The 23,647-nt window shown below is 43.6% G+C and overlaps 1 protein-coding gene across 1 annotated transcript in view; it reads left to right on the top strand.

The window, feature by feature from the left end:
* Nucleotides 1–23,647, top strand: part of LOC121870336 (dual specificity protein phosphatase CDC14A-like) — a 51,492-nt gene that overhangs the window by 6,219 nt on the left and 21,626 nt on the right. Inside the window, exon 3 of the mRNA XM_042372118.1 lies at nucleotides 23,305–23,514. Coding sequence (XP_042228052.1) covers nucleotides 23,305–23,514 — 210 coding nt within the window. The remainder of the gene's footprint in view (nucleotides 1–23,304; nucleotides 23,515–23,647) is intronic.

Below are 23,647 nucleotides of genomic sequence, written 5' to 3'. Positions count from 1 at the left end.
TCCTGCGGCAGTAGCTGCCCCGGCAAATGTTGGCCCATTCCCTAAGTCCCTCTCCTCCACCCATCCTCACCACCGAGATATCAACATAATTCCGCCAAAGTGACATATTCGTTTCGTAAAGAAGTGGGATCAATGTCGAACAGTGATGAACAGTATTAAAGCCAGTACATTCAGCACTAGACAGAACCAGGGAGAGCTGTGACCCACCAGTAAGTCCACACCCAGAGATAAGCACCCCCTGGGAACCGACCACCATCTTCTGATCAGGCGGTGTTAGGGAGTCTACCTTGGGAACAACCATGGGTCGGCTTTACACCTGATCATAAGATAACACAACACCACTTAGCAGAGAGTGAGGTACTGTGACGCCACCCCACACCACAAAGTGTCTCCATGATCATGTGTCAACACCTATGGACTAGTTACTACATCACGTGAACACTACACCACCCGGTGTTTCTATGACCACGTGAGATCCTTCATGTCAACACCTACGGATGAGTTACTGCACCACGTTAACACCACACCACCCGGTGTCTCCATGACCACGTGTGAGGTCCTTCATGTCAACACCTACGGACGAGTTACTGCACAACGTTAACACCACACTACCCGGTGTCTCCATGACCACGTGAGGTCCTTCATGTCAACACGCCAGGACGAGCTACTGCACCATATGGCCTACGTGACCTCACACAGTAAGGCAAGAGACCACACCGGCCATCAACTGTAAACTATAATTTGTATGTTCAATTCATGTTCTTTTAGTAATGAAAGCTTTCCGTCCAGTGTATATTTTCAGCCTTCGGGCTACTGAACTTTTTCAATAAATCGTTTATTATTAGTAGTAGTAATAGTTTTATTATTACACACGCAGGGCTGGTGATAAAGGGTAAAAAGGAAGCTTACTCTCGGCTGGCTCGTGTAATCCTCGTCCCTTTACTTATGATGATTGACGAGGTGGTTTAAGTAAATGGTTTCAACTTTACCGCAATGCAGAATTTTGTCTTGCTTCACATATCGAAACTCATAGGAAAAAAATTAAATGTCATTATCAATACAAATTCAGATTTAGGACAGAAGGCGAGTGCTGTATCCATACATTCCTTGAAGTTACTTATCCAGATCAGATACACCTGGAATATACCTGGATAAGATCATGAGGGGTTACCATTGTAGTGTTGAGGTGTGAAGGTAAAACAACTCGTCAGGTGTGAGAATCTGGCGCAGGGTGACTGATGACTTCCTGTGCTGTTGATTCCTATGACCAACTTTGTGGTGAAATAATTAAAGCTTCGTTGTTGACCTAGGCCCAGCTTTCACTTGACGGCGGTGAAGAATGTGAAAGGTCTTAGAGAAATGGCACGAGCCTTGATAGTTATAATACACTGTACCTCCCCCGATGGTTGATTGTTCTGTCAGTTTGAGCGCCTCTCAGTCATGTCACAAAGTTTCTGTCACTTAGGGGAGGTGTCCTTGACCATCTTTTTTTTTCTTTTTTTTTGTGTTTATGGTGATGATAATTGTTTGATGAAACTAAGTGTTGATGGAGGTAGTGGTAGGCATCTTAATACACGCCAGGTTTTTATATTACGTCGTATAATATAACAGCAGTTCGAGGTCTTTTAGAATGGTTATGGGCGTGAGCTTGTGTGGACAGCCATCTTGACTGAATGAATGTCTTGTATATAGTTGGTCAAAATTTACAGACCGGTGTATGTGTGTAAAGTAAGGATGTTATAACAAGCTAGCTCTCTCTCTCTCTCTCTCTCTCTCTCTCTCTCTCTCTCTCTCTCTCTCTCTCTCTCTCTCTCTCTCTCTCTCTCTCTCTCTCTCTCTCTCTCTCTCTCTCTCTCTCACACTGGTTGATAGCATGTGTGTGTGTGTTGTCTGTCTGTGTGTACATGCGCGCTCTGAATGTATTACGAAATATCACACTCGAAATCTCGGGGAGTTAATACACGAGGGAGGAGTCACAGAGTACAGCAGTAGGTCAGGGTCAGGTTGAAGTGTTGGGTAGACTTAAACGTCGGCGCTAATGGTTGACGTGTGGGATGTCGCGTACCTGAGGCTCAGAGTTTACCGTAACCTTGGAATCATGTTTCTCTAGTTTATGGATTTTGAAACATACATACATACTGTATATACTGGAGTGGTTTTTGAATGGATGGAATTAGATGTATGAAGTTAACACTGTATTTATCTCGTTACCCCCAATTAATAGAACGAATTGAAACGAAAGTAAATGGAAGGGATATAAAGCCATGGTAGTCGACTAAATAACTATTGTGGAGTTAATGTTGTTAGCAGGTGAGGTCATGTGTATTCTTATAGCCCCATTCTTGGCTCTGTAATGTGTGTGTGTGTGGTCAGGAAGGCTGGCTGGCTGCTGAAGTGGCACAGTAGGTGTCACTACCTCATGCCAACCCTCACTCACCCCACTGGTCTAGTGAGTGGTGCTCCGAGCTGCGTGTGTCACTCATCTCCACTACCACCGTTTACTGCACCACCACTATTGTAATCATCACCTGCATTGCCATCATCACCATAACCGTTACCACCACCACTAACACCATTACAACCACCACTAACACCATTACAACCACCACTAACACCATTACAACCACCACTAACACCATTACAACCACCACTAACACCATTACAACCACTACTATCACCACCATCACCAGAACTTATATTTAGTTACAGTGTGAACCTGCTCACCTCACACAGAACCACCTGCTGTTGATAGTGTGTACAGTACCACCACCATACATGACAGTCTCCGTAATGGAATAAATTGTTTATCTTCAATATTATGTTCGTGTTAAACGATATTAAACACTTAACTTTTATAACTATTATGCTTATTTGTTTATCTCAACATGTGCAGTCTGCATATCATGATTAATTTAGTGCTGTCCAAGCGCAAGAAAATACTAATAAATAAAAGGGATTTGTGTGGTGTTCATGTGGGTGTTGTGTGGTGTGGCCGCAGGTGTCGTCTCATTTGTTGTGTCCAAATTGTGATGCAGGAAGTATCCTTCATGGCTGGTGGTTGGTGTGGCGCCACTGTCCAAGTGCCATTTTGGGTTACCCCGCAGTGCATGATACGACGGTGTTGGCTGGCGTCGTTATGCTTCAAGGTCTCCCGACTTCACATGCATCCCATTGTAATTTCCGCCCCTCCCTGTACGGATAAAAAGATGCTATTGTTTGTAAAAAGTGTCCCGGAATTGCGCAGGCAGGAAGCTGCATGTTTCTTGTGCACCCATAACTTCATTGTTGTTCGGTGCTTCACGTGTCATTATTGGGTTTTGGTGGCACTGCATCAGGTTCACCATAGATGGCTCACTGGGTCATTAACCTGTCCATCTATGGTGACGCTTCTGCTCATGTTTAACCGATATTACAATGATAGATGAATAAGTAAATATAACCAAAAATAATCATGCTCTCTAATGAAATGAAAAAAAAATGGAGCTGCATTATAAAGCACAGTTCTCTGTGTCGTAAATTGGTCCCGAAGCCTAAAGCTGCCATCAGATAGTCCTTCCCATTGCCTTCAACTGACATACTTGAGTGAGTGAAGCTCCGGAGCCTCTGTCACCACTTCACGGGGTGAGGAGAGAGCACTTTTGTACTATTATCCCGTCTAAATAATAACTGAAAAAGGGGGAAGCAAAACCCGTAAGGAAAGGTTAAGCACAATGTCAATAATACAGATTTTTACGTCAGCAGAAAACACTTGATATTGTAGTTTTGTGACAACTGGAGAAGATAAGAACAGGGGAGTGATGGTGCTTACATTACCTCATAACTCTCCCTTCTTACAACCAGCGCCATTCCTTTAAAGCGACTTTATAAAGGTTGCACAATCTTCTCCTTTCGAACTTTTAAACAATCATATAAAACGTTATAAAAATATGCTATACCAAAGTGGCATTTGAAGGGGAATATATTTTGAGAAACCTGAATTTAAAGGCAGGAAGGGATGGGGAGGACGAGCCACCATCAGTAGTGTGAGGTGGTGTGAGCACAGACGGGATAGCGGGACCATCGGGGGCTGAAGGAGAAAGTTGGACAAGATTGCTTGCCCTGTCAAGGATCATTATCCTGATACCCGCCATGTGATTCAGACCAGACTTAACTGTACACACACAGACACACATCCCAGTCTCTCTCTCTCTCTCTCTCTCTCTCCCTCCCCCTCCTCTACAGTATAGTGAAAATTTTGATTGTGCATATTATTCACTGAATTTCTTAACTTTCATCAAAACTCGCACTGTTTTATTTATTTTATATATATATATATATATTTATATATATATATATATATATATATATATATATATATATATATATATATCCATTTTCCCGTGTGATTTTATCAAGATTTATCTTATCCACGTTTTCATATTTATATATATATATATATATATATATATATATATATATATATATATATATATATATATATATATATATATATATATATATATATATATATAGACAAGGAATTACCCAACTGAGCTAATGATGGGTCTTGCTGGGTTATTAGGCTTGTGGGTCTTGATTACACCGTACATGTATGGCAGTGGAGGGGACGTTGAAGTAAGATGTTTAATGAGAGTAGCTTTGCCTCTCAATAGAGACTTCAGTTTTTTGTTGAACTGGGTGTTAACTGTGTTGAGAGGATTATTTATGAGTTAGAATATGTTGTAGTATCACATAAAAGGTCATTCATTTTAGAGATATAATCATATTTGTTTAAAATCACTACTGTGTTGGCCTTATCTGCTTTAGTGACATGTAGGTCCTTATTTTTCTTAAGGGCTTGGATTGCTTTGGTGAATCTTTCTGGACAGTTTGGAACACAAGGCTTAGACATAGATGCATACACAACACCTTTACACATGTTCACTTCTTCACTTGTCAAATTACTGAATTTCTCCAAATTGCAAAATGCTCTGGCTATGTCAACACTGTCGACTCCCTTGTTAGAGCCATCAAAACTTAAACCATAGCCGAGGGCACACAAGGTATCATTGTCTAGTTGTTTAGAGGAGAGATTCACTACACTGTTGTGATTGGCATCCTTAGTCCAATCACTATTTCTAATAAGGAGTGCCAATTTGTGGTCTATCTTAGCTTGAAGATCAGAACGCTCACGTCTCAGGTTATCAAAACAGTAATCCAACATGAACTTTTTCCAATCACTCCGTATGGTCATATTGAAAACACGCTTTTTTTTTTGTCTTACAATACGGAAGGCTTCATCCACTTCAATTTTCTTTATTTCCAAATGTTTCTTAAGGATGATTTCTTGGAACTCAGACATCTTCAGGACACGTTGTGGGAGGATTGATCTAGGCATAACTTTTTCACTAAGGCATGTCTGGAGAAATTTCAAACGTATTTTCAATTTGTGGGCCTTGATCATCGAAGAGGAGTATTCAGTAACGAAAGGAGACAGTCCAGGACAACTTGTAGAGAGGTAGAAGAAGTGGCGCGTGGAATCCATTTATGCAAGTAAATCACTGTAGGTGCGCGTCATGTGGCATTTAAAAATCAAGAACTCCCCCAACAACACAATTGGTTGCATTTATAAAGTTCATTGCAAGGAATGTAATATGTTTTTCTTAGGCCAGACAGGTAAAGATCTTGTAACTAGACTTAAACAACATAAATATAGTGTTTGGACAAGAATCCAATGCTCTGTTTGTTCATTTGAGGGATAACAAGCATTGCATTGACTAGGATAATGCCTCCACAATATTACCTTGTAATTCAATTGATAGTAGGAACATCATAGAATCTAGTCTCATTAAACATACCGAATCCGTCAATATTAATTTGAGTAATGGTATGTACAAACTGGATAATTTCGTAATTAAGAAGATTTGTAACCAGGTGAGAAGGTTGGGTCACCTTACCCTCTGACCTGACTACCGACCGTTGCCGTGCTATTTTAAGATTAGTTGGGTCATTACCTAATACCTGACCATTGTGGACCTGGTCTCACCCTCCTCTGTATATATACACCTTGTTTTGTACTTCTCTTTAGTCTGTACTCACCCCTGAAGATGTGAATTACACGAAAGCGCTTGGGAACTTCGTGTTTTCTTCTTTCCTTGTGGTTATCAGCATATATATATACTGTATATATATATATATATATATATATATATATATATATATATATATATATATATATATATATATATATATATATATATATATACGGAAGAGGGTGAGATCAAGTCCACAATGGTCAGGTATTAGGTAATGACCCTGCTAATCTTCAAAAAGCACCCCAGCAGTCGGTAGTCAGGTCAGAGGGTAAGATGACCCAACCTTCTCACCTGGTTACAAATCTTCTTAATTACGAAATTATCCAGTTTGTACATACCATTACTCAAATTCATATTGACGGATTCGGTATGTTTAATGAGACTAGATTCTATGATGTTCCTACTATCAATTGAATTACATGGTAATATTGAGGAGGCATTATCCCAGTCAATGCAATGCTTATTATCCCTCAAATTAACAAACAGAGCATTGGATTCCTGGCCTGTCCTAGCACTATATTAATGTTGTTTATTGATACAGGACATAAGTAACTCTTTCTCTTAAGTTTAATGAATAGTTAGTTATGCATGGTGTCTGATTAACCGTTCGGGTGAATTGGATTTTCTCAAGACTAATTTACCTTGTATCTTTTAATTTAAGAACAACAATACAATTAACACAGGCATTTCCTTCATATTACCTAATTTACCATTTTATTTTTTCTTCACAATATATGACTACCTGACTCCCACCTATAATAATTCTAAATAAGAAATGTCAAAGAATTCTAAAATTTTGCTCAAAGTGGTCTTGTAATTTCGATGTTTTTATTTTTGGGGGGCGGTGGGTGCCTTATGTAGAATCAAATCCCCATATGATAAAGATCAGATGAAAAGTAAGTTGTTGGGGGTATATTCCTCGCTTGTGCCGAGTGAGTGAGAGCGATGAGTTACCATAACAAGCCTCGTCAGGAGTCAGGTCTTTAAATCCTCACCAAGAAGCAAATGCTTCCCGGATTAAACTGCTCCACACCGTTTTTTCCTCTATCAAAAGTTCAGAAGTCAAGTATTTACGAGTTGATCTCACACCAAGACCTCGTTTTTCTTACCCATTGTCTTGTTTGGTCTGTTTTATCCATGCCGATCCCCATGAAGACACAGTATATACAGCTTCTTGACACACACACACACGCCTACCTCCGTAATCCCGTCACAATCTACTCGTTTCAAAAGCCGACAAAAAGGAAATTGAAAAATGAATATTTTTTTGTAGTAATGGATAGAAAGAAGTCAGTTTTAAAGTAAATAATAATAATGATAATGATAATAATAACGTGACCTATCGGACATTACAAAACAAATCATGAAGTGACGCTGCTAAATAATGAAGCTTCTACATGTATTTGATAATCATGCCAAGTATATAGTTGGTAATTTAATACGCCTTGTTTTACCTAGTTGGAGAAATTTTCAACAAATGAACCTTAAAAATGGTGTGTGTATGTGATTTAAGGGAATGGTGGGTGGGGATTTAGGGTAGAGTGCAGGGAGTTCCATCATCCGGGATGTGGCAGGAGTGGGAGTCGTGCGTGAAAGTGTAAATAACAATGTGGAATCCTTGTAACACTTTCAGTACAACATAATACTATTGTTCCTCAGTGGTGATGAGTTTTCAGCAGCCTGTTATTGTCACCATGCAGGGGGGGGGTAGGGTACTGGCTGCCTCCACTACTTGGTGTACAGTGTGTGTGGCTTACTAAGTACATTACAGTCTGTAGTACGGTATACAGTATTGTATTGTCATGTTTAGTTTAAGGTACCACATATCCCCTTCGCTATGGGACGCCACTTGTATACAAACTCTGGAAGATTTATTTGCACCCACGACCGTTACTGTAAATATGAAAAGTGCAAAGGACTTATGAATTTTGAAGCTTTTTTTTTTGAGGGTGGATTTCAAGGGGAAGTGCCAAGAATGGTCTAAATTGGTTCCAGGCGTTACTTAGTACCGTACTGTTGGTGTGTTGAAGTAAAATGAATGATACGAATTTACTTTAAAGTTAACAAAGATTTTTTTTTCATCCTACGCATTTGCCTGTTTCGTTATTATTTTTATTAGTAATTATAATTCTCCCAGGTTTTGTTTATTTTTATATCCATATTGGCTGTCACTGCATCTCAGGAATACTTTCTGAATATTTTGTAAATGTAATTATGTCATGCTTAGGTTAAGACTTCATTCATCAGCTGTTTAAACAGTACAGACAGTACTACTCACGCTTACGTTTATACACGCCAGGTTATATAGACCAACTTGGAGGCCAGTTAATGAACTTTGAACTTCATCGTCATTGTGGTATATAATTATCACAACAAAATTAGAGAAGTTGGTGTCCTGTCGACAGTAGCAAAGACTCGCGCTCCTTCCTGCCTGCCTGCCCCCACACCACCACACACACACACACTGGTTGAGACCGTGATAGAGGACGCGTGGCTGTGGCCCAAGGCCGCAGCTCGTGTCCTTCCCTGCAACCACTTCTTCACGAAATATAGTAAAAGAACATTTATTTTGTCGTAGAACAAGGAAAACGGTGTGGCCTCAGACACTGCTTTCTGTGTGTGTGTCCAGTACAATTCTAGCAAAGTCAGTAAAGGTGGGTAGCGAAGCCTTCTGACACACACACACACATGTAAGTTTATGGTACTTGACATAACTACATGGAAATTTAAAATAAAATTACTTTGTTTGTGAATAAAGAATGCATGGAAGACAGCAAAGAAACGGAAGTCAAATAACAATTGTAGATTGAGGGGCCAGATGCCGTGGTGCAAGGGACAGGTGGTGGTGTAGTGGATTTCTCCCCTACAAACGCTGTTTGTCGCTGAGTAGCCGACCCCGCGAATTCCCCAGTGTATGCCTCGTGGTCTAGGTCAACCAGCGCCGCCTTACATGATGGAGGTCAACTATTATGCCACGCCTACCTCCGCGATATAAGACCTGACCTCGTGGTGAACTAGCTCTCTCTTCTTCTAGCTACAGCCGCAGCAAGCAACACCACCTCCTCCGCCGCTGCCTGGCGGCCCTCGCTCCCGCCGGCGAGCATGGCGACCCACAAGGTTGTCCCCCTCTGAGCACCCTCACCAACCAGCTCTCTCTACTCAACGCTTGTAACCATGCTGCCTTCCCAGCACCAAGCTGCATTGTACATCCAATACAACATGTATACAGAGAGCACATTGTGAGTTTCCTTTCTCCATCCCATCCTGAGTGTGAACCAAACAACCCATACCCCACAAATGGTGACCCCCAGAGATTCGCACTCACACAGGACGGAGGAGAAACTGATCACGCTCCCAGTCTTCAAGCAACATGGAAGTCTGGCTTATCCACACAGAGGCAGCTCTCATCAGCTCTACAGCTACTGTCTCAACACCGCAGGTTAGACACCCTAGAGCAGCACTGCTTCTCTAAGCAGACACCAGCTCCTCTTCCTGCCCCAAGCACCACGTCCTACCGACCCCAGCACACCCGTCCTGCCTCAGACGCCGCCCCCGGCCCAGCAGTACCCCCTGCCGCTCCTCCTGATGCAGCTCCTGCTCCCGACTCGGCCTGAGTGCGGACCCACACACCCCTCTTTTCTCCCTCAGGTACTCCCTGCTGCTGTCGTGGACCCAGCTGCTGTCACGAGCCCTCATCCGCTTCTGCTGATGCAGCCCCTGCTCCTGACCTAGGCCCACACACCCCAGCAGGCGCATCTGACGACTCTGTACCTGCCGTGAGGGAAGCACAACATTCATCGCCTCCACACACCCTTTTTCTCCCTCTCTACTCCCACAGATATTGTGTATCTAGACAGTTGTCTCCTCTAACGCCGGCTCATCCACGCCCTCGCCGTTATTGCTCACATGTGGCATGCACCGCCCGTTCTGCCTCACATGTGCCATGCACCCCTGCAGACAACAAGTCTCCTACACCGCCTGGAGGGAAGGAGGGAGTATTGTAGTGGATTTCTCCCCTACAAACGCTGTTTGTCGCTGAATAGCCGACCCCGCGAATTCCCCAGTGTATGCCTCGTGGTCTAGGTCAACCAGCGCCGCCCACGGAGCGGGGGTCAACTATCTACCCACGCCTACCTCCGCTATAAAAGACCTGACCTCGTGGTGACCACTCTTTCTCTTCTTCTAGCTACAGCCGCAGCAAGCAACACCACCTCCTCCGCCGCTGCCTGGCGGCCCTTGCTCCCGCCGGCGAGCATGGCGACCCACAAGCTGTCCTCCTCTGAGCATCCTCACCAACCAGCTCTCTCTACATCACGCTTGTAACCACGCTGCCACTTCCCAGCACCAAGCTGCATTGTACATCCAATACAACATGTATACAGAGAGCACATTGTGAGTTTCCTTTCTCCATCCCATCCTGAGTGTGAACCAAACATCTCGTACACCACAGTGGTAGTGGCGACGGCAAGAGGTAGTATTGTGGGGTACGTTATGTTTGGGTTCACACTCAGGATGGGATGGAGAAAGGAAACTCACAATGGCTGTTGGTTAGTAACACAGTACAGTTATGGGTTCAGGCTTCTAGTGCAAGTCAAGGAGGAAGGCGGGGTAGTTAGTTTCGGTAACTGGACAAGTGTGCTAGTGGGCCTCTCTTATCACGTTTTGTTATTGAGCTTAAGAGGCTCTGTGCTCTAAGCTGGTGTGAACTGGGAGGATAATTTCGAGTCAGACGGGTGAAGATTCTTTGGGTGATCTACGTAACCTAACCTACCCTTCAGCTGCAGTGGACACTGGATCCAATGTAAGAAAATTTGTCTTATAGTTAGGAAAGTAGGTGCGGGAAAGTGAGAGGTTGCCACAAGCCATGAGAAGGGAGGCTGTACTGGCCACATGCAGGGAAGGTAAAGTGAGATAGAGAGGGAGAATTGGAGGATGGGGTAAATAACCGGTGAGGGAAATTGGGGTTAATGAGGAAACGTAGGGAATTGAAAATAGTATAAGAATTAGGTGACAGTAAACGTGTAGCCAGGCGAGGCAGTACCTCAGAATTTTCTGAAGTCTAGACCTGACGGAGATTATGATCAGAGCGTAGGAAGGACTGACCATTTTGCAGTTTTATACCCGCTGCTTTGCGGATTAACCTTGGTAGGTATAAGGCTACGGGAATAAACCCCAAACAAAATATCTGCAGTGGAGCCCTGCATCAGGCAGACATACTTATAGAGCTCCAGTAAGACCCCAACAGCAGTAAAGGCAGAAGAGGTGACCAACATCGAAACCCAACAACTACACCGGCGGATGAAGGCTGCAAGATGGGCAGGCTACTAAGGCAAAACCCAACAAAATGGGCTATCGGCAGTCCATTGCAACTCTCCCTCTCCCCAGTCTTTGCAACTGCTTACACCACTGGATCAGGAAAGGGGAGAGCCAAGATGTGTGGTTGCAGCCTGTGCTCCTGCCTCATCACATAAATCAACTCATACACCTAAACCCCTATACCCCCATAAGTCCTATGGTGATAGACGAGTGGCGACGGGGACAGGCTTCATAGGGTAAGGACATGTGTAGTCGGCACTGCTCGCTAACGCAGCCATGGTCTCTTGACCATGGATACAGCTGCCAGCCTGGTCTGTCGGACCCTCCTCTTCCCCATCTCCTCCTCCCTATCTGGATTTATCAACAACCTCACACCAACAGTAAAAGTGCAAAGATTGATGATCAATCCACAAGTGATATACAAAAGTGACAATTTCAACTCGAAAGAAAGAAACAAATGTTAATGATAATTGTGCTTAACGGTCAGTGTTGACTTGGCCCTTGACGTGACACACCCAGTCCGTGGTACACTCGCCACCACCAACACCCAAGAAACAATCCAAAGTACACCAGGAGAGAAGTGACGACTCCCCACTCCACCCAGGTGAGGAACTATGAATTCCTAACTACATCACATGAGGAACAAGAACCATCTCCAACACCCAGTGTGAGCTGGAGGACCTACCCAGACCACGTGGTGCAGCTGCAGCTGTAGTGAGGTAGCGGCTTATTAGCCAGGCTTGGTGCCGACATCAGGTCACAAGTTAAACTGAGAAGCGTTGCTGGGTGATTCAGTCAGCTGATGGGCACGCAAAAACTGTTCCCTGTACTGTCTATATTATCAATTTGTTAACTAAATTTCAGAATGACCAATAATTTTAATAAAAAAAATGCAGAAATATTCAAGAGATCAACTTTCTTGATATTTACTTCACTGGAAACGAATGTAAACATAGAACCAACTACTGTATTGGTGGACTAGCCAATCAGCTGATGCGCATAACAAAACGTGTTTGTCGTAAGGATTTCGTTAATTGAACTGAAAATCCTTATGGGAGCTAATTCGTAAACCGAAACTTCGTTAATCGAACCGTTCGTTAACCGAGGGACCACTGTATATGGGAAAAGGAGGAAATCCCACAAGCTGTTAAATACACTTCCATCATCAATATTTATAACAACAAGGGAGACCGATCAGACTGTTGGCAATTACCGCGGGATCTCGCTGCTGTCCATAGCTGGCATGATTATCGTTGGAGCCCTCCTAAACAGTCTTCTTCCTCCCAGAATCTCAATGTGGCCTTAGACCATCACTTGGCACCACTGACATGATCTTTGCTGCCTGACAGATACAGAAAAGTGCAGAGAATATCATCGACCTTACCAAGGCCTTTGACTCAGTCAACAGGGAAGCCCTCTCGCAGACCCTCAGCTGTTTGGGCTTCTCACAAAAATTCATCGCCATTGTGAGGCAAGGCAACGCCACAATGGCATGAACCACAGTGTCCTGAACAATGGCACCCAGTCTGAGTTCTTCCTCACCCAAACGGGGGTAAAACAAGGATTTGTACTGGCACCAACTCTCTTTTCTATTTTCTTGGCTGCCTTCCTTCCTCTTGCTAGTGCTGGATGAAGGCACTTTTCATCATAAGACGACTCCAGGTTGGAACGAAAGTGTTGGCAGCTTCCATTATTGAACTTCAGTATGCAGACGACCTCATCCTCGTTGCTTACACTGAAAGTGACCTACAGGAGATCCTGAACATCTACGCAGATTCGTATACACACTTCGGCCTTGAGGTCAATGTACATGAGACTCGGATTCTTTTTCAGCCTGCCCCTGGTTCAACCACACCCCCACTGTAAAGGCCTGGGACTTAAGGATATGAACCCCTTGCCAGCCTAATCAGGATCTTATAAAAGGAAAGTCAAGAACCATGATTTTCTGAGGGATAACAAACAACCGTTCGAGACGGACATCTCTTTACTATGAAAATAACACAAAACTCTGACACCACTCGCACAAACATCAAATAACAATTACGGGAGTCAAACAATTACGGGAGTCAACAATTAATGGAGTCAAACAATTAAGGGAATCAAACAATTAACGGAAGTCAAACAATATAGAGAATATTTCCTATGGCGGTGGCCCGGCGGAAGGTTTCGTGGAGTGGGGATCCGCTCTCAGGGGGAAGGTCAAGGCAGTTTCCTCAATTGGCGTCGGCGTTGGCAGGCAAGGTCTTGCCACCCAGGAGAGATGCCAGGGCATGGACGGTGGAGAGGATGTGAAGGAAGTGGCGCTGACGTGGCAGCTGGGGTAGGTGACTGGAGGTGGACAGTCGAATAGTGAAGGTCTGGGGAATCAGCCCACAAGCCCCGGACACATCAGAAGAGAACACAACCAGAATTTGAATGAGCAGCTGGGAAGTGCAGCTGTGGTGCTAGCTGGGTAGTGTCTGATCTGTGTCGAGGCAGCAGTCACGTTCTCACCTCCGTCTAACACCCCCAGTGCGGGACGCGAACAAGCAAGCTGGCGGCGAACAACCATCCTGCTCGTTACCGCCCTTACACCCACCATTCATCCAGCTTAACGGTACTACCCTCGTGTGTTACCCAATTTCATTATCTCGGCTCCCACCTGTCTTTCACCAATGTAGTCTACGTTCCATCTTCCGAGTTCTCTGGAGAAGACAAATGCCAGTATTCTCGCTGACACCAAATGTAGGAACATTAAGGCTACCATTATCCATGAACAGCTACAGTCTCTCCTCAACTTACAACGGGGTTCCGTCCCAACGATCTGGTCGTAAGGCGAAAATAATACATAGATATTCTAAAATGGGTGTCTCTTTTTCTTCTCAGCACCACGAGAACTCTCACTTTTACGCTTGCCAGCCATTTTAAGGGGAATTACAAACGAAAATTTTGTCAGTACACGGTGCAATCACTAACGACAGGACTCGAAAATGCGTAACTTGAAAAATATTTTATACGATCACGGCGGTCGTATGTCTGGGTCGTCGTCGAGTATGTCGTAAGTCGAGGAGTACCTGTACTGTATGTTGGACTGGCCCCGTTACCCGCATGGACGACAGTAGACTGTCAAAGCAGCTACTTTACAGTCACCTAACGAATGGTAAACATACCACTGTCAGACAACTGAAAATATATAAGGATAGTCTTAAGATAAACCTGAAAAGGTGCCAAATCGATCCCCTAAGCTGGGAGATGATCACTCCACACCGTAATGCTTGGAGGAGCATCACACAAGAAGGTGTCAATCTTTTGAGTTTGCCCGACTGCATACCGAGGTAAACGGGCGCCAGCACCGGATAGATGCTGCAGTTGCCCCTCCCGCACAAATTATTACAGTGGTCCCTTGGTTAACGAACAATTCGTTCCAGAAAGTCGTTCATTAACCGAAAAATTTGTTAACCGAATCCATTTTTCAATGGTTCCAACTCACCGAAAAGCGCATACAAAGTAAAAAAAATGCAGTAAAGTACACTTACTTTGAGGTGTGTATGTAGAAGGTTCCTGGTTGATAATGATGATGGGAATTAGAAGTTGGGGTGGAGGAGAAGGAAGTGGGGATGGAGAAGAAATCACCTTTCAGGGGACCCATGCTTGATGCAGTAATTTCACCAATAAAATTTTAAGTTCACTAGGTGTAATTCAAGATTTTTTCTTTAAATCAACACTGCACTGTGCTATATATTATCAATATGTTAACTAAAGTTCAGAATAACCAATAATTTCAATGAAAAATGCAAAAATATTCAAGACCAACAAAATAGATGCTCTCTCCACTGTTTTCAAAGCCCAACTGACTCCTTGTGACCGACTCACGCATCTAATGGGCCCACAACAAACAAGTTCCCTGTACTGCATATATTATCAATATGTTAAATAAATGTTAAAATGACTAATAATTTTATTAAAAAACATGCAAAAATATTAAAGAACACAACTTTATTGATATTTACTCCATTGGAAACGAATGTAAACATAGAACAGATTCCTGAATTGGCAGACTAGCCCATCAGCTGATGCTCACAACAAAACGTGATTTTCGTAAGGATTTCGTTAATCAAATTTTTTTTTGTTAACAGAACTGAAGATTCTTATGGAAGGTAATTTGTTAACCGAAATTTCGTTAACCGAACCGTTTGTTAACCGAGGGATCACTGTATAGTTAATAGTTAATGGCCTGGGCTGGTCTCTTGCCCTACTGTGTGAGGTCACATAGGCCACGAGGTTCAGTAACTCGTCTGTAGGTGTTGATATGAAGGACCTCACGTAGTCATGGAGACATCGGGTGATGTGGTTTTCGCGTGGTGCAGTAATTTGTCCTCGGGTGTTGATATGATGGACCTCACTTGGTCATGGAAACATCGGGTGGTATGGTGTTCACTTGGTACAGTGACTTGTCCTCGGGTGTTGATATGAAAGACTTCATATGGTAATGGAGACACTGTGTGGTGTGGGGTGGTGTCACAGTACCTCACTCTCTGCTAGATGGTGTTGTGTTATCTTGAAGTCGGGTGTGAAGCCGACCCACTATTATTCCCAGAGTGGACTGACTAACACCGGCTGGTCAAAAGATGGTAGTCGGTTCCCAGGGGTACTTATCTCACTGGTGATTCACTGCTCTCGCTGGATTCACTGTTCATCACTTCACTGCTCTCACTGGATTCACTGTTCAACACTGATCCCACTTTCCGAAATGATATTGTTACTTTTGACGGGATTATGTTGATATCCCGGTGGTGAGGAATAGGTCTTGATCTTCCGGTGGTCAAGGATATAGTGTGTGTGTGCCCTGTGGCAAAAGAGCTAGCTAGGTATAACATCGACATAGCAGCCATTAGTGAGTCCCAGTTCCCAGACGAGGGTCAACTCACAGAACGGAGGTCTGGCTATACCTTCTTCTGGAAGGGTAAGCCTGCTGCCGAGAAAAAACCATTTATGGAGTTGGCTTTGCCATCCGCCAACACATCCTACACAGGCTAACTGAAATACTTATTGGGATCAACGAGTTCCTCATGATGCTCCGAGTCCCACTGAATCACTCACATCATGCCTTTTTCATCAGTGCATACGCCTCCAACATTTTCATCAGTGCTTACGCCCCAACACTGGATGCAGAGCATGATATCAAGGACAAGGAGGATTTTTACGCCAACCTCGACAAACCTCTATCCTCAGTGAAGATAAGGTTGTGCTCCTTGGTGACTTCAATGCCAGAGTTGGCAGCAGTGCTGACATTTGGCAGGGAACCATAGGGAGAAATGGACTAGGGAAGTGTAATCCCAATGGCCTACTCCTCCTCAGCAAGTGTCCTGCACACAACCTCACTATACCAATACTTTGTTTAAGCAGGCTGACAAGTTCAAGGGTTCGTGACAACACCCATGATCCAAACACTGGCATCTCATTGACTACATCATTTTCAGAGAAAGAGATCCCCGAGATGTCCTCATCACCCGTGCCATGCATGGCTCAGACCACTGTGACACTGATCGTTGGCTTGTCAGAGCCAAGCTCTCACTTCACGCTGCCCCAAAACAGCAAAGGCAGCAAGCTTCCAGAGGAGGTTTTAACACTAAGCGTCTGGAGGATCCAACGGTAGCACATGGTTTCAGAGAGCAGCTCGAGCATGGGCTGATAAACAACCCAACAACAAAGAACCCAAATCCCAGTGCCGAATGGGATGTTCTCAAGACTGTAATGACAAAAACCTGCAGAGAGACCCTCGGCCAGATCAAAAGAATACACCAGGACTCATTTGATGAAAATAGCCCGGCAATTAATGTACTCGTCAATGATGAACGTGCTGCTTTAACTGACTTGCAGAAGAACCCTCAGTCTCGGACCAAAGCTGATACCTTCTGCAAGAAGAAAGCGACGGCCCAGTGGGACCCTCGCAATCTAAAGAATGACTCTCTTAGAAATAAATTATGTGAAACACAAAACTTTGCAGATCAGCACAAGATGTGCAAATTTTTCAATTCCACTAAAATATTTTATGGGCCAATCACTCGTCTCACAGCCCCCCTCCGCTCATCCGACGGTAACTCCAAAATTAAAGAAGATGAATCATCCTTCAGCACTGGACAGAGCTCTACCATTCACTGCTCAACCGAAACACCGATGTGGATATCCTGACTACCCAGCAGGTGCCTCAGCATCCAGAGCTGACCCACCTCACCTATCCTCCATCCCTGGATGAGGTAGCTATTGCCATCAAACAGATGAAAAATAACATGCCTCAAGGCCTGATGGAATCCCAGCCGAGGTGTATAAAGCAGGAGGACCTATGCTTACCAGCCCTCTCCACTCTCTACTGGAGAATATATGAGAAAAGGGGGAAATCCCCCAAGCTCTTAAAGACACCTCTATCTTTAAGAAATATAAGAACAAGTGAGACTGTGGCAACTACCGCGGGATCTTAATGCTGTCCGTAGCTGGCAAGATTATCGCCTGAGTCCTCCTAAACAGAGATCCTGAACACCTACGCAGATGCGTATGCACACTTCGGCCTTGAGGTGAATGTACATAGGATTTAGATTCTCTTTCAGCCTGCCCCTGGTTCAGCTACACTTCCACCATCCACTCAGCTTAACAGTACTACCCTCTCCAATGTTACCACTTTCAGTATAATAATAATAATAATTAACGGTTTATTGAAAAAATTCTGCAGCCCGAAGGCTGAAAATATACATTGGACATAAATGACTTATTACATACATTGGTGGTTTAACAAAAGCCTTCATAAGAGAAAGGTAAAGGAACATACAGTGAACATACAGATTAATGTAGGTGTTGAACAGCAAACTCGTAGTGTAGTAACTCCCTCCCAGATGGTGTTAGGAGAAACTCACATGGTGTAGTAGTTCCCTCAGATGGTGTTATGAGGGACCTGGCGTGGTGTAGTAATTCCCTCGCAGATGGTGTTATGAGGGGCCTCATGTGGTGTAGTAATTCCCTCACAGATGGTGTTATGAGGGGCCTGACGTGGTGTAGTAATTCCCTCACAGATGGTGTTATGAGGGACCTCACGTGGTGTAGTAATTCCCTCACAGATGGTGTGATGAGGGACTTGACGTGGTGTAGTAATTCCCTCACATATGGTGTTATGAGGGACATGTGGTGTAGTAATTCCCTCACAGATGGTGTTATATGAGTGAGGTTTGGTTTTGGCCTTCCTATTGTAGACGGATTAACACATCGCTGGTTGTTGTTGGGTCTCACGGGCCGTTATCACTGGGTACCTGGGATCTCACTGTGTGAAGGTTTACTTGGGTACGACTGTTACTGTTGAGTTGTTCTCACTGACTTAAGCACTGTTCACCTCTGTTTAACACTGGTTCCGTTCCTTTCCTAAATGAAATTGTAACTTCTGGCGAGAACTTGTTGATATTCATGTGGGGAGGAGGGTTCAGGGGTTGGTATGGGCCAACTTAACAGTTGACCTGGCTGCTCCGAGATGAAGAGATTCAGCATCGGATCAGATGTGCATCTCAAACCTTTGGCAGACTCAAAAAGCGTGTCTTCAGTTGTAGGGAGCTGAAATTATCTACAAAGTTACACATATCTCGAGCAGTGGTCCTCCCCACCCTGCTATATGGCAGCGAGACATGGGTCACATACTGGAGGCTCATCTGGGCACTTGAAAACTTTCACCACCGTAGTCTACGTTCCATCCTCCGAGTTCACTGGGAAGACAAGAGAACAAATGCCAGTATTCTTGCTGACACCAACTGTAGAAATATCAAGGCTACCACTATCCATGAACAACTACTCTGGACTGGCCATGTTACCCGCATGGATGACAATAGACTGCCAAAGCAGCTACTTTACAGTCACCTAACAAATAGTAAACGTAAGACTGGTAGGCAATTGAAAAGATATAAGGATAGCCTTAGGACAAACCTGAAAAAGTACCAAATCGACCCCTTCACCTGGGAGGCGATTGCTCCACACTGTAACGCTTGGAGGAGCACCACCCAAGAAGGTGTCAATACTCTCAAGTTAGCCCAACTGCATACCGAGGGAGACAAGCATCAACGCTGGAAAGATGCTGCTGCCGCCCCCACACTAGATGTAGCCCCCGACATGTGCAACATCTGTGATTGATCCTGCCAGTCCCGTATCGGCCTCTTTAGTCCCCTCAGAAATCACCATTCTAGGCGACATCCTTAACCCCTATGTCCCCGTTGATATTCCTGAACGTCCATCTAGGGCACCCCAGTTGACGTTCTGGAACGCGCGCCTTTTCACACGATTGCTTGAATGCCCAGCGCTGGTTATTAGGTTCCAGCATGAATATTTGGTGGTCACGCCACACGCAGGGTATCGTGGGTGGGCTCAGTGCGGTTAGTACTTATTATCCTGTCGCCATGGAGAGTTGTCCCTCAACCTCGCAACACACATGAAAAAGAATGCAAATAAAATAAATTCAAAATTAATTATTTATAGGAAATAAGTATTATGATCATTAAATGTATGCATTACTAGCCGTCCCGGACACGAAGGGAAGCAGAAAATGGCCGCTAAGTGCGTAGTTACCACTAGCACTCAGTCAAAACAACACTGTCCCCTTATCTCCTCACCACTGTGGCCCCAGGGAAGTTTCTAGGGGGTCAATATATAGTTTTTATTACTTCTTTTTTATTGTTTTATCATTTAAAAAAAGTTAAAAATTAATTTTGGAAAGGTTGATTTTTCTCAATTTACCCTGCACGGGGGGGTACGGCCAGCGGCACCCTAGCCCGGGACGTAGGGATTAATAGCTCGTATCATTGTATCATAGCTGGATGATCATCATACTCGATTCTGAGTGTCAGCAAAGTTAGTAGTAGTAGTGTGTGTGTAAATGACAACTTTCCATGATTAACATTTTTATTTGCCTTGGAAACATTATATCTCACAGAATGACTTAATGTTTACATCTTACTGCTGCTTGTGATATTGTAAATTCGGGTCCCTTTCCATCAAAAAAGGCAATGTCAGAGAGTGTTGGTGGTGGTTGGTGTGTGTTGGTGGTTGTGATGGTGTGAAAAGTGTTGATAATGGTGGTTGGGGAGTGTTGATAGTGGTTGGTGTGAGTGTTGATGATGGTGGTGGGTGAATGTGATCAATATAACCGTTGAATTGTAGCAGTTTATTTAGCCAGAAAAATACAGATACAGAGTGGATAATAATAACAATATTAACATGGCTGAGCCAGTTGAGAAACTGACCACATACTTCTCCTAACCAACACCAAGCCTCCTGCAGCTCTCTCTCTTCCACCCACCACACTCACCCTAGCCCCCCCATCTCTCCCATTATGATGCTTTGTTGAGCAAATGATTATCAGTTACAGTGGGGTATGCTATAACGAATCTAATTGGTTCTAGAACCTTGTTCGTTATAGGATTAATCCGTCCCAGGCCCCCAAATACAACCACTTAACACTGAAAATTTTCTGTGGAAAATGTAAAAAATACGGTACTTTATCTTACCTTAGTGTTGTTCAGCATGCAGGACAGGAGGCAGAGGGGGAGGGGGGAGGAGAGAATTATGGAGAAGAGGTGGAAGGAGAGGAGTCATCCTTCCTAGCCCTCTTTGGTGACTTGTCTTACAGGCACTTTGATTGTAGGGTCTTTTGCTACTTTTTTAAAGAAGGAATCCAGGGTTGGCTGCTTCAACCTTGATTTCTGGACCTTCCAAAAGTAGTTCATCACATTGTCATTAAACACACTGATGGCCTTTTCCACAGAACCAACATCAGGATGATAATCCTCAGCAAGCTTAGACAGTTTGCTCCAGCAAAAGAACACATCCTTGAGATCTTTGGCTGGAATGATGCAGCTTTCCTCCTTGTCCTCATCCTCCCCTGACTCCTCAGAAGTTAAGCTCCGCTTCAGTGTCTCATTTTCTTCTTTGTGAAGCTCAAGCAGCTCCGCAGTGGACAGCTCCTTACTGTGCTCTTCCACCAACTCCTCAACATCATCATCATCCACTTCCAGGCCCATGGAATTGCCCAGAGACACAATTTCATGTACAACAGCCTCTTCCTCTAACTCTTCGAAGCCTTCAAAGTCTCTTTGAAGCACACATTCAGGCCACAATGGCCTCCAAGCAGCACAAAGACACCTCATAGTAACCTCTTTCCAGGCTGACGCAATTAAAAACACAGCGTCTGCTATATTGAAGTGATTCTTCCAAAATTCCTTCAAACTAACATCACTGGAAGAAGTGGATGCAAAACATTTTCTAAACAGTGCCTTTGTGTACAGCTTCTTAAAGTTAGAAATTACCTGTTGAGCCATGGGCTGGATGAGAGGTGTTATGTTGGGTGGCAAGAAGTGCACAATGATGAAGTTGAACTCCTCTGGCAATTCAACCATCAAATTAGAAGGGTGGGCTGGTGCATTGTCCATCACCAACAAAGCTTTCAGTGGAAGATTATTCTCCCTGAGGTATTCCCGAACACTGGGTCCAAACACCTCAATCACCCACTCAGAGAATAAACTCCTGGTCACCCAAGCCTTTGGGTTTGACTGCCACATAACACCAAGGCGGGTCTTCCTAATGTTTTTGAAAGCTCTGGGGTTTTCTGCATGGTACACAAGGAGTGGCTTTATTTTGCAGTCACCAGAAGCATTAGCACAAAGAAGGAGAGTAAGCCTGTCTTTCATTGGCTTATGGCCAGGGACAGACGTTTCCTCCTTGGTAATGTATGTACGGCGAGGCATTTTTTTCCAAAAAAGTCCAGTTTCATCACAGTTGAATACCTGCTGAGAAACAAAGCCTCCCTCTTTAATCACATTCAAAAAAATGTCATGGTGTTCCTTAGCTGCTTCTTTATCTGCATTAGCAGCATCACCATGTCTCACAACACTATGTAATTTATTTCTCCTTCTGAAACCAGTAAACCACCCCTTGGTACCCCTAAACACTGGCACATCACTATCACTTCCACTGGGAGTCTTGGCTTTAAGGTCCTCAAACAATTGTCTGGCCTTCTCACAAATTATAGCTTCCCTAATGCTTTCACCTGCCATTTCTTTCTCCTTTATCCACACTAGGAGTAAATTTTCCGTCTCCTCAATCACATTACACCTTGCTTTGTTAAGTCTAGAGATTCCCAAAGCCACTTGCACAGTTTTCAACTCCTCTTTATTCTTCAAAATCGTACATATAGTTGATTTAGCCATCCCATACTCATCACTAAGTTTCGCAATGCTTGTTCCATTCTCACTTTTCTTTATGATTTCTTTCTTAGTTTCAAGAGTTATGAGCTTTCTCAGTCGCTTTGGACGATTCATTGTTACAATTGTACACTTGTATAACAAAATATTTATACAAATAACTCTATTTCCACATCAAAAGACGAAATTTCAACAATAACAGTGGTGCACTGGCTACACAATGAGACAAAGATGGCGCCTGACGCTCTTGTTGTGGGTCACAGTACAACAATATTCATGCACCAGACGAAATAGTCCCGTATTCATCCGCGTTCGTTGTAGGAGTTGCGTTCGTTATAGCATTCTCAAATTAGGTAAAACCATTCGTTATAGGAATATTCGTAGTAGGATCCGTTCGTTATAGCATACCCCACTGTATTAGGGTTTGTAATGTACATCTGTGAAAGTGCAGTGTTTATAATGTCAGAGGCCAGTTCTCTGTCACCCTTATTTTAGTTTGATCAGGTTTCCGATAATACACTAGTAATATTACTGTGCTTACAACTCCAAACAAAAACGAGTTGAAGCAAACTTAATTTATTTTTCAAAACTGTTCCGGGGTAAGTAAGGGAAGAAGAGGGCAGTAAATACAGTAGTGTACTACATAACTCATCAATGTGCTGGGTAAAATTTGGTGCAGTAATTGTTCTTTTTTCTTCTACTCTCTCTAGATCATTTACTTGAAGAAGACTCCTGAGGAAGCTTACAAGCCTTTGATTGGTGGAAACAGTCCGCCATTTTGTCCATTTCGTGATGCAGCATATGGGATGTCAACATACCATCTGACTCTGCTTGATTGCCTGCAAGCAATTGACAAAGCCTTCAAATTGGGTTTTTTTAATTTTGAGGATTTTGATGTTGATGAGTACGAGTATTATGAGGTGAGTACAAGGACCGATTTAGTGTCAGTTGTGTTAATTTTTTCCATTCACTTGACTTATTTTATTTATTTTTTCATATATTTTAAATGATTTAATAATAGATTGTATAATTCTCATTTGTAATTAATTTTAT

Source organism: Homarus americanus, unplaced genomic scaffold (genome assembly GCF_018991925.1).
Source record: "Homarus americanus isolate GMGI-L3 unplaced genomic scaffold, GMGI_Hamer_2.0 scaffold40856, whole genome shotgun sequence".
Lineage (NCBI taxonomy): Eukaryota > Metazoa > Arthropoda > Malacostraca > Decapoda > Nephropidae > Homarus > Homarus americanus.
Note: the sequence above shows the minus strand (reverse complement) of the source record. Positions and strands in the feature narration are given on the sequence as shown.